The sequence below is a fragment of the Kwoniella pini genome, chromosome 3 (assembly GCF_000512605.2).
Source record: "Kwoniella pini CBS 10737 chromosome 3, complete sequence".
Lineage (NCBI taxonomy): Eukaryota > Fungi > Basidiomycota > Tremellomycetes > Tremellales > Cryptococcaceae > Kwoniella > Kwoniella pini.
In genome coordinates this window covers 1,590,963-1,604,943 of record NC_091718.1, presented here as the reverse complement: position 1 = coordinate 1,604,943, position 13,981 = coordinate 1,590,963, and the positions used below count along the sequence as shown (strand labels likewise).

At 40.1% G+C, this 13,981-nt stretch overlaps 6 protein-coding genes across 6 annotated transcripts; 2 read left to right on the top strand and 4 right to left on the bottom strand.

Annotated features, from left to right (window-relative positions):
- Positions 1-601: 601 nt before the first annotated feature.
- On the top strand, positions 602-3,342 carry I206_102788 (uncharacterized protein; the record flags this gene model as incomplete). Its single annotated transcript, XM_019154893.1, has 10 exons — positions 602-1,182; positions 1,235-1,345; positions 1,408-1,766; positions 1,827-2,038; positions 2,093-2,149; positions 2,211-2,400; positions 2,460-2,612; positions 2,671-2,887; positions 2,944-3,157; positions 3,226-3,342. 10 exons carry the CDS (start codon positions 602-604, stop codon positions 3,340-3,342), a joined length of 2,211 nt encoding a protein of 736 aa, XP_019012296.1.
- A 159-nt stretch (positions 3,343-3,501) lies between these two features.
- Positions 3,502-5,281, bottom strand: I206_102787 (uncharacterized protein; the record flags this gene model as incomplete). Its single annotated transcript, XM_019154892.1, has 4 exons — positions 3,502-4,003; positions 4,064-4,589; positions 4,652-4,976; positions 5,042-5,281. The coding sequence occupies 4 exons, from the start codon at positions 5,279-5,281 to the stop codon at positions 3,502-3,504; spliced, it is 1,593 nt and encodes a 530-aa protein (XP_019012295.1).
- A 1,115-nt stretch (positions 5,282-6,396) lies between these two features.
- Positions 6,397-8,131, bottom strand: I206_102786 (uncharacterized protein; the record flags this gene model as incomplete). The annotated part of the gene is made up of 4 exons (XM_019154891.1): positions 6,397-6,832; positions 6,892-7,414; positions 7,481-7,805; positions 7,892-8,131. The coding sequence occupies 4 exons, from the start codon at positions 8,129-8,131 to the stop codon at positions 6,397-6,399; spliced, it is 1,524 nt and encodes a 507-aa protein (XP_019012294.1).
- A 338-nt stretch (positions 8,132-8,469) lies between these two features.
- Positions 8,470-9,275, bottom strand: I206_102785 (uncharacterized protein; the record flags this gene model as incomplete). Its single annotated transcript, XM_019154890.1, has 3 exons — positions 8,470-8,721; positions 8,838-9,024; positions 9,103-9,275. The coding sequence occupies 3 exons, from the start codon at positions 9,273-9,275 to the stop codon at positions 8,470-8,472; spliced, it is 612 nt and encodes a 203-aa protein (XP_019012293.1).
- Positions 9,276-9,533: 258 nt separating this feature from the next.
- Positions 9,534-11,423, top strand: I206_102784 (uncharacterized protein; the record flags this gene model as incomplete). Its single annotated transcript, XM_019154889.1, has 6 exons — positions 9,534-9,632; positions 9,688-9,831; positions 9,892-9,980; positions 10,047-10,107; positions 10,179-10,972; positions 11,063-11,423. The coding sequence occupies 6 exons, from the start codon at positions 9,534-9,536 to the stop codon at positions 11,421-11,423; spliced, it is 1,548 nt and encodes a 515-aa protein (XP_019012292.1).
- Positions 11,424-11,740: 317 nt separating this feature from the next.
- On the bottom strand, positions 11,741-13,680 carry I206_102783 (1-pyrroline-5-carboxylate dehydrogenase; the record flags this gene model as incomplete). The annotated part of the gene is made up of 5 exons (XM_019154888.1): positions 11,741-12,854; positions 12,923-13,008; positions 13,104-13,382; positions 13,446-13,553; positions 13,627-13,680. 5 exons carry the CDS (start codon positions 13,678-13,680, stop codon positions 11,741-11,743), a joined length of 1,641 nt encoding a protein of 546 aa, XP_019012291.1.
- Between the last annotated feature and the right edge of the window lie 301 nt (positions 13,681-13,981).

Sequence of the window (13,981 nt, the reverse complement as noted above, 5' to 3'; positions counted from 1 at the left end):
TGATGATCCTGTATTGTATAGGTTTTGAAAGAGATACGACGATTATCAGGTGGATTTGGATTGATCGCATAAGGAATCGCGTCAAAAGTCAAACAGATGTATGCATCAGTTATATAATTATTATTGTGTTCACAGAACCCCGTACAAAGCCGTGGTGTAGCCGGTTATCACCTTTCGTTTAAAATTGTATGCTGTTCTTAAATTCCATTTGAAATGACCGTAGGGAAAAAACCGAGAATGGTATAGAATGAACGAAGGTCCGAAATCTCGGGAACTCTATGCATTTCCCATTTTATTTCCTTACATGATTTTAGTCAGACATGTATAGTCAGAAGCTCGCATACCTTAACCGTAGGGCCAGCCGCTAATTTATGCTGTTCTTTTCGTCAATGTCGTACGCAAGGAGAACAGCATAAAACCTATCTCGCATGTCAGCAAAGTAATTCCTATGCTGTTCTCCGATATGGCGGGATCAAATTATTATATTATGATTGAACCTCCACTATACGGGTCCAAGCGATTTCCGAGATGAGTACTCTATCGCTGCTCTTCTCATTCTTGGTGATTATTCAATCATCACTAAGAATCTGAAAATGAGAATATGACACTTGCTGTCGTATTGCGGAGGCATGGTACAGCTCGAATCTTGTCATCTCTCAATCACTCCGTTTTTGTGGCATGTCTGAAATTTCGTCGCTACCATCGTGTAGTAACACCTCCTTCTAGGAGTTCTCTTCAGCCAAGATCGCTGCACCAATTCCCGACACCTGAAGATGATAACAGTGTGAATGTAGAAGAGCCTCCAGTAGCTTCACTTACCAACGGGATAATCCTTCGCCCATATCAAGCCCATGCTATACAAGCATGTCTTGAAGCTTTATCATCCGGCTTAAAGAGAATTGGTGTTAGTTCTCCTACTGGAAGCGGGAAGACAACGATGTTCATGCATCTCATACCTCTTATCGCAGAGTCTGGAAATTCTGCTTCTAAAACAGCTGGGCTGTCTTTCGATGAAGAGAGAGATCATGAGTCAGCAAAAGGATCAAGAGGCAAGACTTTGATTGTCGTTGGAAGCGTTGAGTTGGCGAACCAGTCTGAATTAGCTGCAAGAAGGATTTTAGGAGATGATTGGTCGATAGAGGTTGAACAATCGAAAAGAACAGCTAGTGGTAAAGCAGATGTGTAAGTAGTGTACAGAGTGTGATTTGAATGATTGGCTGACACCTCAACGAAGTACAATAGCAACGTATCAGACGCTCAATAATCCTGAAAGATTAGCCAAATTTGATCCTAAAGATTTCAAGCTGGTCATAGTAGACGAAGCTCATCATGCAGCTGCTCATTCGTGAGCTTACTACCGCTGACTAGGCCGTGAACAAGCTTATAGAACATATTGGGATCATACAGGTATCTCCGTTTATTACACTATTTCAATAGTCAAGTTCAACTCCCCTCGACAATATTACCCATATCCAATGATGCATCAGCAGAAGTCCCTATCATAGGCTTCTCAGCCACATTCTCTCGACCGGATCAACTAGCTCTAAGTAGTGTATTCGAGAAAATCGTATTTCATCGAGATATCTCGACAATGCTAGAAGACGGGTGGTTATCGCCCGCCAAATCCACTACGGTATATGCGAAGCTAGGACTGGATAGCGTGGAAGAAAACAATCAAGGTGATTACAAGACAAGTAGTCTAGCTAGTAGGGTCAATACGAAGGAGATAAGGGAACTGGTTATAGGCACTTATTTACATAAAGCTGGTAAGTTGGCTGATTTCACTGTAAATTCGCGTCTCGCTGCTGACTTTACTTATGATTCAGCGGATCGACGATCGACTTTGGTCTTCTGTGTAGATCTAAACCATGTAGCTGAATTGACAAATACTTTCAGACAAGCTGGAATAGACGCTAGATCCATCTCTTCTCTCTCGAAAGCTGATATAAGGAAAGACACTATAAAAGCATTTGGAGCGGGACAATTCCCAGTATTGATAAATTGTGAAGTGTTAACCGAAGGGACCGATATCCCTGAAGTAAGTCTGCAATTTACTCCAAGTTGGGTTTATTCTGACAGAAGCGTGCTCTAGATCGATTGTATCATATTGGCTAGGCCAACCAAAAGTCGAAATCTACTCGCACAAATGGTATGTCAGCTCTTTCTGTATTTGGCTTAGGCGACTCCTACTGAAATACAGTTGCTTATAGGTAGGACGTGGGTTACGCTTATCCCCTCAAACTGGTAAAAGGGATTGCCATATCATCGATATTGTGGACAGCGTCAACAAAGCTGGAGGAATGTTAGTTTCACCCACCCTTTGGGGCCTGTCACACGAGGAAAAGGAAGAACGGGATAACGAAAGGGCCGAGAGTACAATGGAAGGCAAAGACGATACCTGTAAGCTTCACGCTATATATCCGTAATGGATCACAACTGAGATTTATATCTGCTCTCAGCTTTACAAAATACTCAAGGCGACTATCAAGTGACTTTCATTGATCAGGATGACCCATTTCGATTAGCAGGGAGCAATAGACCGCTGGTGGACCGGACAAGCAATAACGCCTGGGTGGCATGTGGGAAAGGCAAATATATTTTAGAAGCCATGGGTAAGTCCGTTGATTTGCTCAGGAACCCGTCGATCTGGCTAATTATATTTTCGATTAGGAAATGGTTATGTCTCTATTGACCCCTCGCCTAACGCTCTAGCAAAATATTCCATATCTTACAGAAATGCTATACCTCAAGAGCTAGCTGGTGTGAGGGGATCGAAATCGCCCTTTGGTCGAGTCAGGATTGTGGGACAAGCAGATGAGCTAGAAAGAGCTTTGCAAACTGGAGATAAGTATCTAGAAAGGGCATTAGGTAGAGAATTATTCCTTCAGTAAGTTGACACTATGCTGTACTGACATTTATAACACTGATATCGAATATCGATAGATTATCGAAATACGCACCGTGGAGAAGGAAACCGGCATCTGAAAAAGCTATCAAATTACTATTGAAAATGAAAGGTGCCGAAAACCCTGCTTCACTTGTAGACGATGGGGGCAAAGAACGACAAATTGACTTGTATGGTAAGAGGATCAATGTAGGCGGTCTAACTGCCGGAGAAGTGTCAAGTTGGTTATGTGCTGCTAGGCATGGTGCGAAAGTGAGTTATAAGTTTCACATCGTTTGATTGATGAGGCACGATTGTTAATCTTGTGTGCCCTACGATAGACTCTCAAAGCGGCAGAAGATAGGAAGACTGAACGGGCACAGACGAAGCAATTGGCAAAAGAGGAAAAGGATAGGGCTTTGCGTGAACGGAATTTACCATTACCCAGCGAACGATAGATTTGCTATATCTTGGTGAAGGAATATACCAGGCATACACATACACACCCGAATGGATAGAATGACAAGTACCTACTCAGATAGAATATACATGATCATATTGACAGCGGCTTTCGATACTATAATTATTCCAATTATTGATACTTTCCGTTGCGCCTTTCATGTCTCGTCATCGCTGTCAGGCAGATGATAATCCGCGGGATCGACTTGTTCGTTGATCTTCTTTCGTTCTTGCTCTTGCTCTTTGGCTAGCTTCTCTCTAATGAATGAACTTCGTCTTCGTAATTGGGGAACCTTGGTCGAAGGTCTTCGTTCAAAAATAACTCGAAGACCTTGATCGATATCTATATATCTCGTTATCCTCATCTCCATCCATTGCTCTATTGTGGTAGGTGTATCTTCAGGTTGATCCCCGGGGAGCTGAAAGAAGGCTCTTCGAGTATCATTGAGATAATTCAGATCCTTGACTGAATGAAGCAGCACATTATCAAGCCTTTTAAACTTATCACCGTTTCTAACAAACTCAGCCAAATCTTGTCTTCCTAGATTTTCATATGCCTTAATTAGCTCTTCTGCTTTATTACCAATATGATCATCAGTTTCCTCTTTACTGAACCAAGGCGGAGCTGCGAATGCTTCTTCTTTGCAAGTGAAAGATGCCCTGATTGTTTTCTATCAGTTTCTTTACATACACGTGGATCTTTGAGTTTCAAAGACCTACCATTCCCAATCTATGATGGCTTTCATTTCACCACTATCCCCGTCTACTATAAAATTGCCTTGATGCAAGTCGTAATGTTTCAAATACCAAGGACCATGGTCAAATTCAGCACATCCATATACCAATTCTCTCATTTCTAACATGATAAGGTATTGAAGTAATTCTTGGCTTGGGCTAACTTCTCTTTTATCCAAAATCAATTTCATTCGACTTTCGATGATATATATCCATCTCTCTTTTGCAGTGTCAAAAGGGCCAGCATAGTAAGGAAAGTCGAGATTCAAATTCATGATATGATCTATGTGTGGTCCCACAACTATCTGTTTATCGTTGCCAGAAAAACAGAAACTACCGACCGATCCGTGAGATACAATCTTTTCGAGACTGATCATCCAAGCTGCATAATCTTGTATGAACCGAGTACCAGCAGGTGTGAGAGAGTCATCGTTGTAAGAAATAGGGAAGATGTCCCACGTTCGTGAGCCTTCGATGAGATCCTGGTAGAGATATAGCAAGTATTTAGATACTGGATAGTGGCGGCATTATGTCAACAAGTATCGTTTCACCGAAAGATGGAAAAAAAATTACCTTTACTATTATTTGGTCTTTCATATGATTTCGGAATCTTCACACCGGCATCCTCTAAAGCCTTGAGTGTTGCTAATTCACTAGAATGACAATGCGAAATTGCCAGCTCAGGTTGATGTCTAGCTGATGTTCTCCTGATTCTCATGACCCATTTGACCCCATCATCGAAATAAATGGCTATATGGAAGTTGAAAGATCCCACCATTCTAATGAATGAACGATGCATCCTTGGTTTAATTATCTCGATGCACTTGTGACCAGGTCGTAACCCTTCGACTTCTTCGACAACAGCGTCATAATCGATTAATTTCAGAATCTCAGGAACCTACAGAATATGCTTTAATGTCATTATAGGAAGATTAACGTTGATGGCCTAAGTGTTCAACTTACATCAAATCTCCATGAGAACATATCACCACTCTTGTATATCTTCTGCTCCGGCGGGTCTGTAAAGCAGATATGGTGATGAGTATCTTCGACATGTTCAAAACAGTATGTACCTCCGCAGACATAACATGCATTTTGCATATGAAGAGCGTAGTTGTCGCAATAGTCGAGATCGCATTTAGCGTAGTCGTATTTGAATGGTTGTTCTGACTCCATTTCTACCATTGGGGTTGGTGATTGCATCCTAAATATAGTCAATCAAAGCTGATGCGGAGGGAAGAAACCTTTTATAGCAATAACGAATGAACCCAACAGAGAAAGAGAAAAGATAAATTTTGACTTCATGTAGGTGTTTTGATGTTTGTTGATGTTTACTTCTGATGGCAAGTGTGGATCAGTGCACAACCTAAGAAAAGTAGAGGTCCTTTGACTGGCTATGATCGAAATACGTGCTACAATGTGGCATCCAACCAGCAGCCTTTTAGAATGCACGGTAGTTCTCATGAGTACATACCTAATTTGTGTATTTCCCCATCGCTTCCTTCCGATTTCTGGTCGAGAACAATGATACTATGGCTGTGATTGTATTGAAAAAGAGTTTTCTCTGTATGTAGATTGTATATTCCTCACCGTTATGAAGTGATTAGGAAGAACGAGACGAATAGAGACGTGAACGTCCGTTTCGACTATCTAGCGTTTCCACAAAATTGAAGACTGGGGTAGATTATAACATGACATTTTCCGGAGTAGCCACCAGAAGCTGGGGCTATTTGGAGGATCTTCAGATTGACCCATGGGATGAAAAGAATCATGTCCTCCCTTCCGCTTCAGGAGATCTTACGAAAATGGGTTTTTTAAGATTAACGCAATTTTCACACATTGTTACGACCGTACTGCAGGGATGACGGAACCTGCTGTATGATGGACAAAGATGGATTGTAATCATTAGGAAATAAAGCTAATTGTAGATGGACCAATGTAATAGTCAATTAGAGGAAGTAACTTATAATATTTCATCGATGAGGGGAATACAAAATAGTATAAAATGTCGTGCTTATATACCTTTCAGAATGACCTCCGGTATTACCATTCAATCGGTATTGTATGTAGTGAATACCGTTAATGGTATTGTATGTGCAGAATGCAATAAGAATGTAATGTAACGGTATTGTATGTGGTGAATACAATAAGAAATGTAATGTCCGGATTCGGTGCATTACACTCTTGCTCCTCTTTATGCACAATGACATGTACATACACCTACGACTGATGTTCTACAAAGGATTTTCCTCCAGCTTTCAATGTATCTAGGTATCGGGCACTGAACAAGAAGAAGTCTGTTATTGATATTGCAGGATCTAGTCATCTTCTCCTGGAACCCGACCTTTTTGGTGTTTGCTGATAGGTGGAGGTCTTTCAAGTTGAGGGAGGGGCTGAGTTGGTCGTCTCCACAATAAAGTTTGAAGTCCAATGTCAGCGGAGTATCGATCTAACCGGCAATTTGTCCAATGTTCTAGCGTTTTAGGTTCCCCCTGGGTCTCGTCTGGAAGGTAAAGGAAAGATCTGAGGGTAGCATTTAGAAAGGGAAGCTGAGTGTTGGCTCCCATCACTGTATCTTCCAGCCATTGATACTTGGCACTGTTTCTGACAACCTGAGCAAAATCCGGTCTTCCTAAATCGTCATAAGCCTTGATGAGCTGGTGCCCTGCTTTACCAAGTTCCGTGGAACAGAATTGAAAGGCACCGAACCAAGCTGGTGGGGCAAAAGCTTCTGCTTTACATGTGAAGGACGCCCTGCTCAATCACCTCAGCCTTTAGCATCATGTCAATATCCAGACCACCTAGAGACGTACCACTCCCAGTCAATCACACCTCTCAGTTCACCTGTCTCTTCGTCGACCCTGAAATTGCCTTGATGCAGGTCGTAGTGCTTGAGATACCAAGGCCCTTGCTCCATTTCTTCACAATCTGTCACCAAGTCTTTCATCTCTAATAAGATCAGATAGTTGTGAAGCTCCCCACGCGGACTGCATGCCCTTTTGTCTATGATCCACTTCATCCTGCATTCGATGGAGTATAGCCATCGCTGTTTGGCGGTGACAAATGGTCCTTTCGTGTACGGGAAGTTGAGGGATAAATTTCTCCCTTTTTCTATATGCGGACCAACGCTTGTTGATCCTTCTTCATCGAAGCGCAAACAGCCAACATTTTGAGGCGATATTATCTTCTCTAGATCTATAGTCCACGCGGCATAATCATGAATGAACCGAATACCAGCGGGAGTCAGATCCTTATTCCCAAATGACCAAGGGAAAACCTTTGATGCTGGCACCCCTTCAACGAATTCCTGATAGAAGTAGAACAGATCTTCCGATACTGTATACTGCGGATTAGCAAACAGCAGCAACACATGCCTTATTGTATGAATAGAGGTTGACTCACTCTTACTATCTGCCGGTCGCTGAAAAGATCTCGCTATTTTGACTCCTTGATCCTCTAAGGTTTTTAGAGTCGCTAATTCGCTATAATGACATTCCTTGATAGCTTCCTCCGGCATACATCTTGATTCTTTCCTTCTAATCCGCATGACCCATTTGACATCATCGTCGAAGTGAATGACGATATGTGTATTGAATGAGCCAGTCACTCGCCTAAGTTCCAAATAATTCTTTGGCTTCTCGATATCAGTACATTTGTGTCCACATCGAATGGATTCAACTTCCTCCTTGACTGCGTCGTAGTCCAGATTATCACGAATGGCGATAACCTAAGTTGCAAATCGCAATAGATTAGTATCACTCCATTTGTCCCGGAAAATGTAGAAATTGACAATAGAAAAATTGTAAAACTCACTTCTGACACATAAGGATCCAAAGCACAACCTTTATATATTCGTTCTTTGGGCGGATTGGTATAGCATATATGGTGATCAATGTCTTCTACATGGTCGTAGCAATAATTGCCACCGCATACGAAGCATACCCTGTGACTGAGAAGAGCGTAGTTATCGCAATAATCGAGATCACATTTAGCGTAGTCGTATTTAAGCGATTCCCTCGAAATCGTTTTCTCTTTAGGAGTTTGCGGTACCATCTTCGGATCGTAACTAAAGATGATTAGACCGGCACTAATTTGGACGAGGTGTTTGGGTGAATATAAGCAATACAAGAGAAGAAGAGAAAGAAGAAACATCAACGTGAATAGTGATTGATTATTTATTGTTGATGGTAATTCGAGATCAGTGCTCAGACTAAAACATAAAAACGTGGTGTGATCCTTTGGTTATAAATATCGAATCAATTGAATAAATGAATGTGTCAACGAACTCTGTGTGACATCAGTACTCTTTGATTTTTGATGCACGGATAGCAAATCTTCCAATAATCTCAATGACCAAAGACATAAATGCAACAAAACACATACATACAAAATCAACGGCTTCTCCTTAAAGCTCTCAAAAAATATATCTTTCCTTGTATTTTTATCCCATCCCATACTTCCCTCCACCATTCTTTTACCCAACGTATTTGTTTTTCTTGATTTGCAATTTGCCAATCTGCATAAAATTGAGTTAATGCTTCTTCTCTTCGTCTTTCATCTTCTTCTGTTGGCGGATCTGAAGCTGGCGGCAAAAGTGATAAACGATGTGCTTTTTGAGCTTCAAAAGTAAGATTTGTAGTCGCCTATACAATTATCATCAGTGTAAGAGAATTAATCATTCTTGGTACAAATTGATAACCTTTAACGAAGTCAAGATGATTTACGGAGTATTTGAATGACCGGTAATATCGTGACTTACCCAAAATCGATGATTCATTAAATCCACTCTTTCTCTTCTCAAACGCCATTCAAGCTCCATGTTTTCCAATTTGGCATCGCTAGATCCAGTTGGAAATTCAGATGCAGAGTAAGGTGAATTCGTTGATGGATTTATTGATGGTTTTGAAGCGTATATTATCGGTCGAATGTTGGAGGCAGGATCCGGACTGTAACGATCGATGAGTTAATATGAGTTTTACCATGTATGATCAGTCATGTTCCCAGGTGTGTATATTGAGACTTACGGAGCGACTAGATCTACGCCCGAAGTCGGGACATTCGCATTTGATCTTCTCCTACGGGGAGTCGAGGGGGAACTAGTTGAGGAAGACGCTTCTGCCGATGTAGAAGCAAAAGCGATTCTTGAGAGTCGATTTACGGATGACAAAGTGCCCGGACGTGTCGTACATCTGATCATAATGATTGTGTTCTCCGTTGTTGATATTAGCACCACGATATACTTATGCAAGTTAATCACCTTGGAAAGGGATGACTTCGACTTTTCTGAAGTTGAGGACGATCTCGGAACCAAGACTAGTGTTGACATGTCACGTGATATTTACGAGAAAGTTGAATTTCATATGCAGCAAGGTATATAATCCAAAACAGCTGTTTAATCTTGAAGGTAAATCAACTTTTGCCCTAATTTATAACAGATAGCACATCATAGTAGATCATGTCAGCTCCTCTTTTGAGTAATGATCCAGCTCAACCTGTGAAAAAACGAAAAAGAACTGGAAAAGAGAGAGAGGAGCGAAAACGATTAGCTATACAAGTGAGTTTAGGTGTATATCAGAATCAAATTCGGAATTAATGTTATACATTTATAGGCACAATCAGATGCTGAGAAAGTTGAAAAAGTAGCTGAAGATCCATTGACTACTGAATCAACATCTGAGATCCCTTTGACAGTATCAGACGAGCCGGAAATCAAGAAAGATGGCGTTGATATTGAGAAAGCTACCAAACGAATTGTTAGTCAAATTTTCGCTCTTCCTGGCGAGAAAATGTATCGAGCTTATGAATTCTTATAGCCCCAAGCACTCAAATCGTTACATCCGACGTTTAAGCAAGCTAAATCATTTGAAACCCGAAGATTAATCAAGAAAATTAAATTTCTAAGGTGAGATCCATTGTTGATTTATAGTTGATGATCAAAATACTGATTTAAATGTCGCGATTTTGATAGGATCAAACCTGATATTAAAGCTGAAGTCTCAGATCTTGAAGCTCAATTGAGTATATTACATGTAAATTTATTATAACAAAAGATAGACAAAAATCGAAAGTATATTGCTAAACTTGCAATTTTCTTTTTTAGGATATTCAACTTCATCCTCTCGCTCAATCACATCTTCTTCTCAAACTTCGAAAACACCCTCTTTTCAAATCAACGACTTTACCAAATTCTATAACTGAAATTTTGATTTCAAATATACCATCTGTACCTAGTACATCTACTTCAGCAACTCCAACTTTAATAGCGAAAGTTGAGAATAGATTGTACAGTGAAAAAGGAGTTGCAGAAACTGTCAAGGGAGTTGTCAGCTGGATCATAGGTGAAGAAGGAGCAAAATTGATTCAACAGTCTAAAAAAGAATCTAAATCTTCGAATAACCCCATTGTTAAAGGTTCGAAAAAGTCTCAAATCAAGAACCAAGTTGATGACTCTGATGCAGAAATTAACGAAGATGACTCTGATATAGCGATTGAAGGCGGAAAAGAAATGGTCATTGCGTCCGATGATGAATTTGCAGAAATTTCAGATGAAGATGAACTTGCAGTTGACGAAGCAGGTTGGGAATCAGGTTCTATTAGTGGATCGGGAAATGATAGTGAAAATGATGAAGATGAAGATAGTATACCTATACCTCCTAGTAAAAAAGTTAAATCAACTCCCGTTCCTACACCCAAGGTAAAATCTACGAAACTTGAAAAAATGCCTAAAGATGGGAAAGCTGTAACTTCTTCAATGTTTTTACCTTCTTTAGCTACAGGTTTTACATTAGGTGATGAAGGTGATAGTGATCCTGATGAAGATTTTGATCCAAATGGAGTTATTGGTAAAAAAACTATAGAAAGGAAAAATAGAAGAGGTCAAAGAGCTAGACAAGCGTAAGTAATTCATAAAAATTAAAAACTTTTCATTGAAAAAAATTTATTAATAAATGCTAAATTTTGATATTTTTTTTTATTTTTTTTTAGTATTTGGGAAAAGAAATATGGTAAAGGTGCTAAACATGTTGTAAAAGCTAAAGAAGATGAAGAATCTTATCAAGCTATAAAAGCTAAAAGAGAAGCAGATAGAAGAGGTAAACCTGATCATATGAGAGGAAAAGATAGAGATAATGGATGGGGTACAAAAAGTGGAAATTTAAATTCTACACCTTCATTCAACATATCTTCAAATTCATCAAGAAATGTACCTTCGATTCAGTCTAATCCACAACCTAAAGATGATAAGAAGAACTTACATCCTTCTTGGGAAGCTGCAAGATTACGAAAACAAAAGATGGGTGCTGTACCGTCTGATGCACCGAAAGCGAATAAAATTGTATTTGATTAAAGTATCATATCAATGGTTTAGATGGTAGTCTCTACGCATGACATGCATATTCATGGAGTTTATCTGAATAAAGGGCAGTCATACAGGAATATTGAGAACAAGATGTTATGTTTTCATCAACTTCATATGGTCATATAATCGTGATGTGCGATGCGATACAGATGCATGTGATTTCTATTTTTTAAAGTATGTGTGACTATCGAGCCCAAATGAAGTACAAGTACAACGGCAATATTACCGTAAACAAATCCATTAATCTATAACAGTCTCCAAATTCTCGCTTCCACTAATTCACTAATTCCACACAGCTAAATCGTTCAAAGGAAGTTAGAAGGGTAAAGGTGATCTTGAGGTGCGATAAAGTTTTCTTTTATAGATCTCATAGAAACAAATCTTGAGAAAATCGCAATAGAACCCGATTTATCATTTGTTCCTGAAGCTCTTGCACCACCGAAAGGTTGTTGACCTACAACAGCACCAGTACATTTATCGTTAATGTAAAAGTTACCTGCTGCGTTTCTCAATTTATGAGCAGCAGATTGAAGAGCACCTCTTTCTTGAGCGAAAATAGCACCTGTTAAAGCGTATTCTGTTGTATCTTCAATTAGTTCAGGCATGTTATCATATTCGGAATCTTCGTATACGTAAACGGTAAGAACAGGACCAAAGATTTCTTGAGTCATAGAAATTGATTTAGGATCTTTAGTAACGATAACAGTAGGTTGAACAAAGTAACCTTTTGAATCATCTGAAGAACCCCCAGCGATGATTTCACCGCCATCTTTCTTAGCTTGAGCAATTATACCTGTAATCTTTTGGAAAGCTGGTTTACCAATAACAGGTCCAGTGAAATGGTTCCATTCGGTACATGGACCAATAGTGATTTTGTTAGTTTCAGAAACTAAAAGATCTTTGAAACCGTTGTTCCAGAGAGAAGATGGAACGTAACATCTTGAAAGAGCAGAACATTTTTGACCAGAATATTCGAAAGCAGCTCTGATAGCTTGGTGAACACCAGATTTGATTTCGGCAGATTGATGATACAAGTGGAAGTTCTTTCCACCGGTTTCACCCACGATTCTTGGGTATCCTCGGTAAATATCAAGGTTGTTGGAGATATCTTTCCATAATTTTCGGAAGATTTGAGTGGATCCAGTGAAGTGAAGACCAGCGAATGCTTTGTGATCAATACATTGCTTAACAACCTCAGGTGGGTTTCCTGGAACGAATTGAATGACGGCGGGAGGAAGACCGGCTTCAACGAAGATTTTGTGTACGATGTAGTTGGAGTAAGTAGCCATTGGCGAAGGCTTCCAAACGATAACATTGCCTACGATGGCGGGAGCTCCGACAAGGTTACCACCGATAGCGGTGAAATTGAATGGGGTAACGGCGAGGACGAAACCTTCGAGAGGTCTGAACTCGACTCGGCTATAGGAAGAAAGGGGACATATCAGTCAAACTGACTATGAAGAAAGGATTTTGTAAGTAAGACTCACTTCCAGACTCCGTTGGAGTTTCTTGGGGGTTGTTGAGTGTAAAGTTCTTCGACGTATTTGACGGAGAATCTCAAGAAATCACAGAGCTACGGTGCAAAGCTTGGGTTAGCTGCTAAGGTTTCGCGGTTGTCAAATTTGCGCCCAGGGTCTTCTCTTTTCAAAATAAGTATAAAATACTCACCTCAGCAGCAGCATCAATCTCAGCTTGCCAAGCGTTCTTTCCTTGACCAAGCATAGTAGCAGCCATTAATTCATATCTGTATTTTCCGGCAATTAAATCGGCAGCCTTTAAGAAGATAGCAGCTTTATCTGCCCATGGAAGTTCTTCCCATGCTTGTCTAGCGGCGAGAGCACCTTCGATAGCTTGATTAACAACTTCAGGGGTAGCGGCGTGGTATGTACACAATGGGTTGGCATGATCGTGAGGCATAGGTTGAGATTGGATATCACCAGTTTTGATCTTTTAGCAAATCAAAATGAGCTTTTTATTCTCCAGAAATTCTGCATAGGAAATCATGCTCACCTCTTTTCCATTAACGATACAAGGTACTTCGAAAGGAGCAGACTTTAGCATCTTATCTACAGCAGCTTGAAGATCTTTTCGCTCTTCAGAACCAGCAGCGTAATTTCGCTAATAAAAATCCCTCGTCATATCAGCTAAAATTCTCACATACTGTTCAAATCAGGCGAATAGATGATCTTACCATAGGCTCATTGTCAATGACTGGAACTTTGAAAGAAGCTAATTGAGAGGACATTTTGATTGATTTTTCGACAATCTCCTCTTCTTTTTTTTCTTTCTGTAAAACGATGGTAATGATGAAGAGAAGAGGGAAAAGAGAAAAAGATGAATTGATAGTAATTTGAATGTTCTATATCTATTTTCTAAAGGCGATAGATTTTAACCGCTTAACTTAGACTCCTACACCGTAACAAAGAAGATAGCGGTCAAACCCGTACACTTTGGCGCGTGGTTTAATTGATTTTGATGGGCGGCATTGCCGATTTCCTTTTAATCATCCCCTGAATTAGTAGGAATTGCCGAGTTCTCTTACTTAG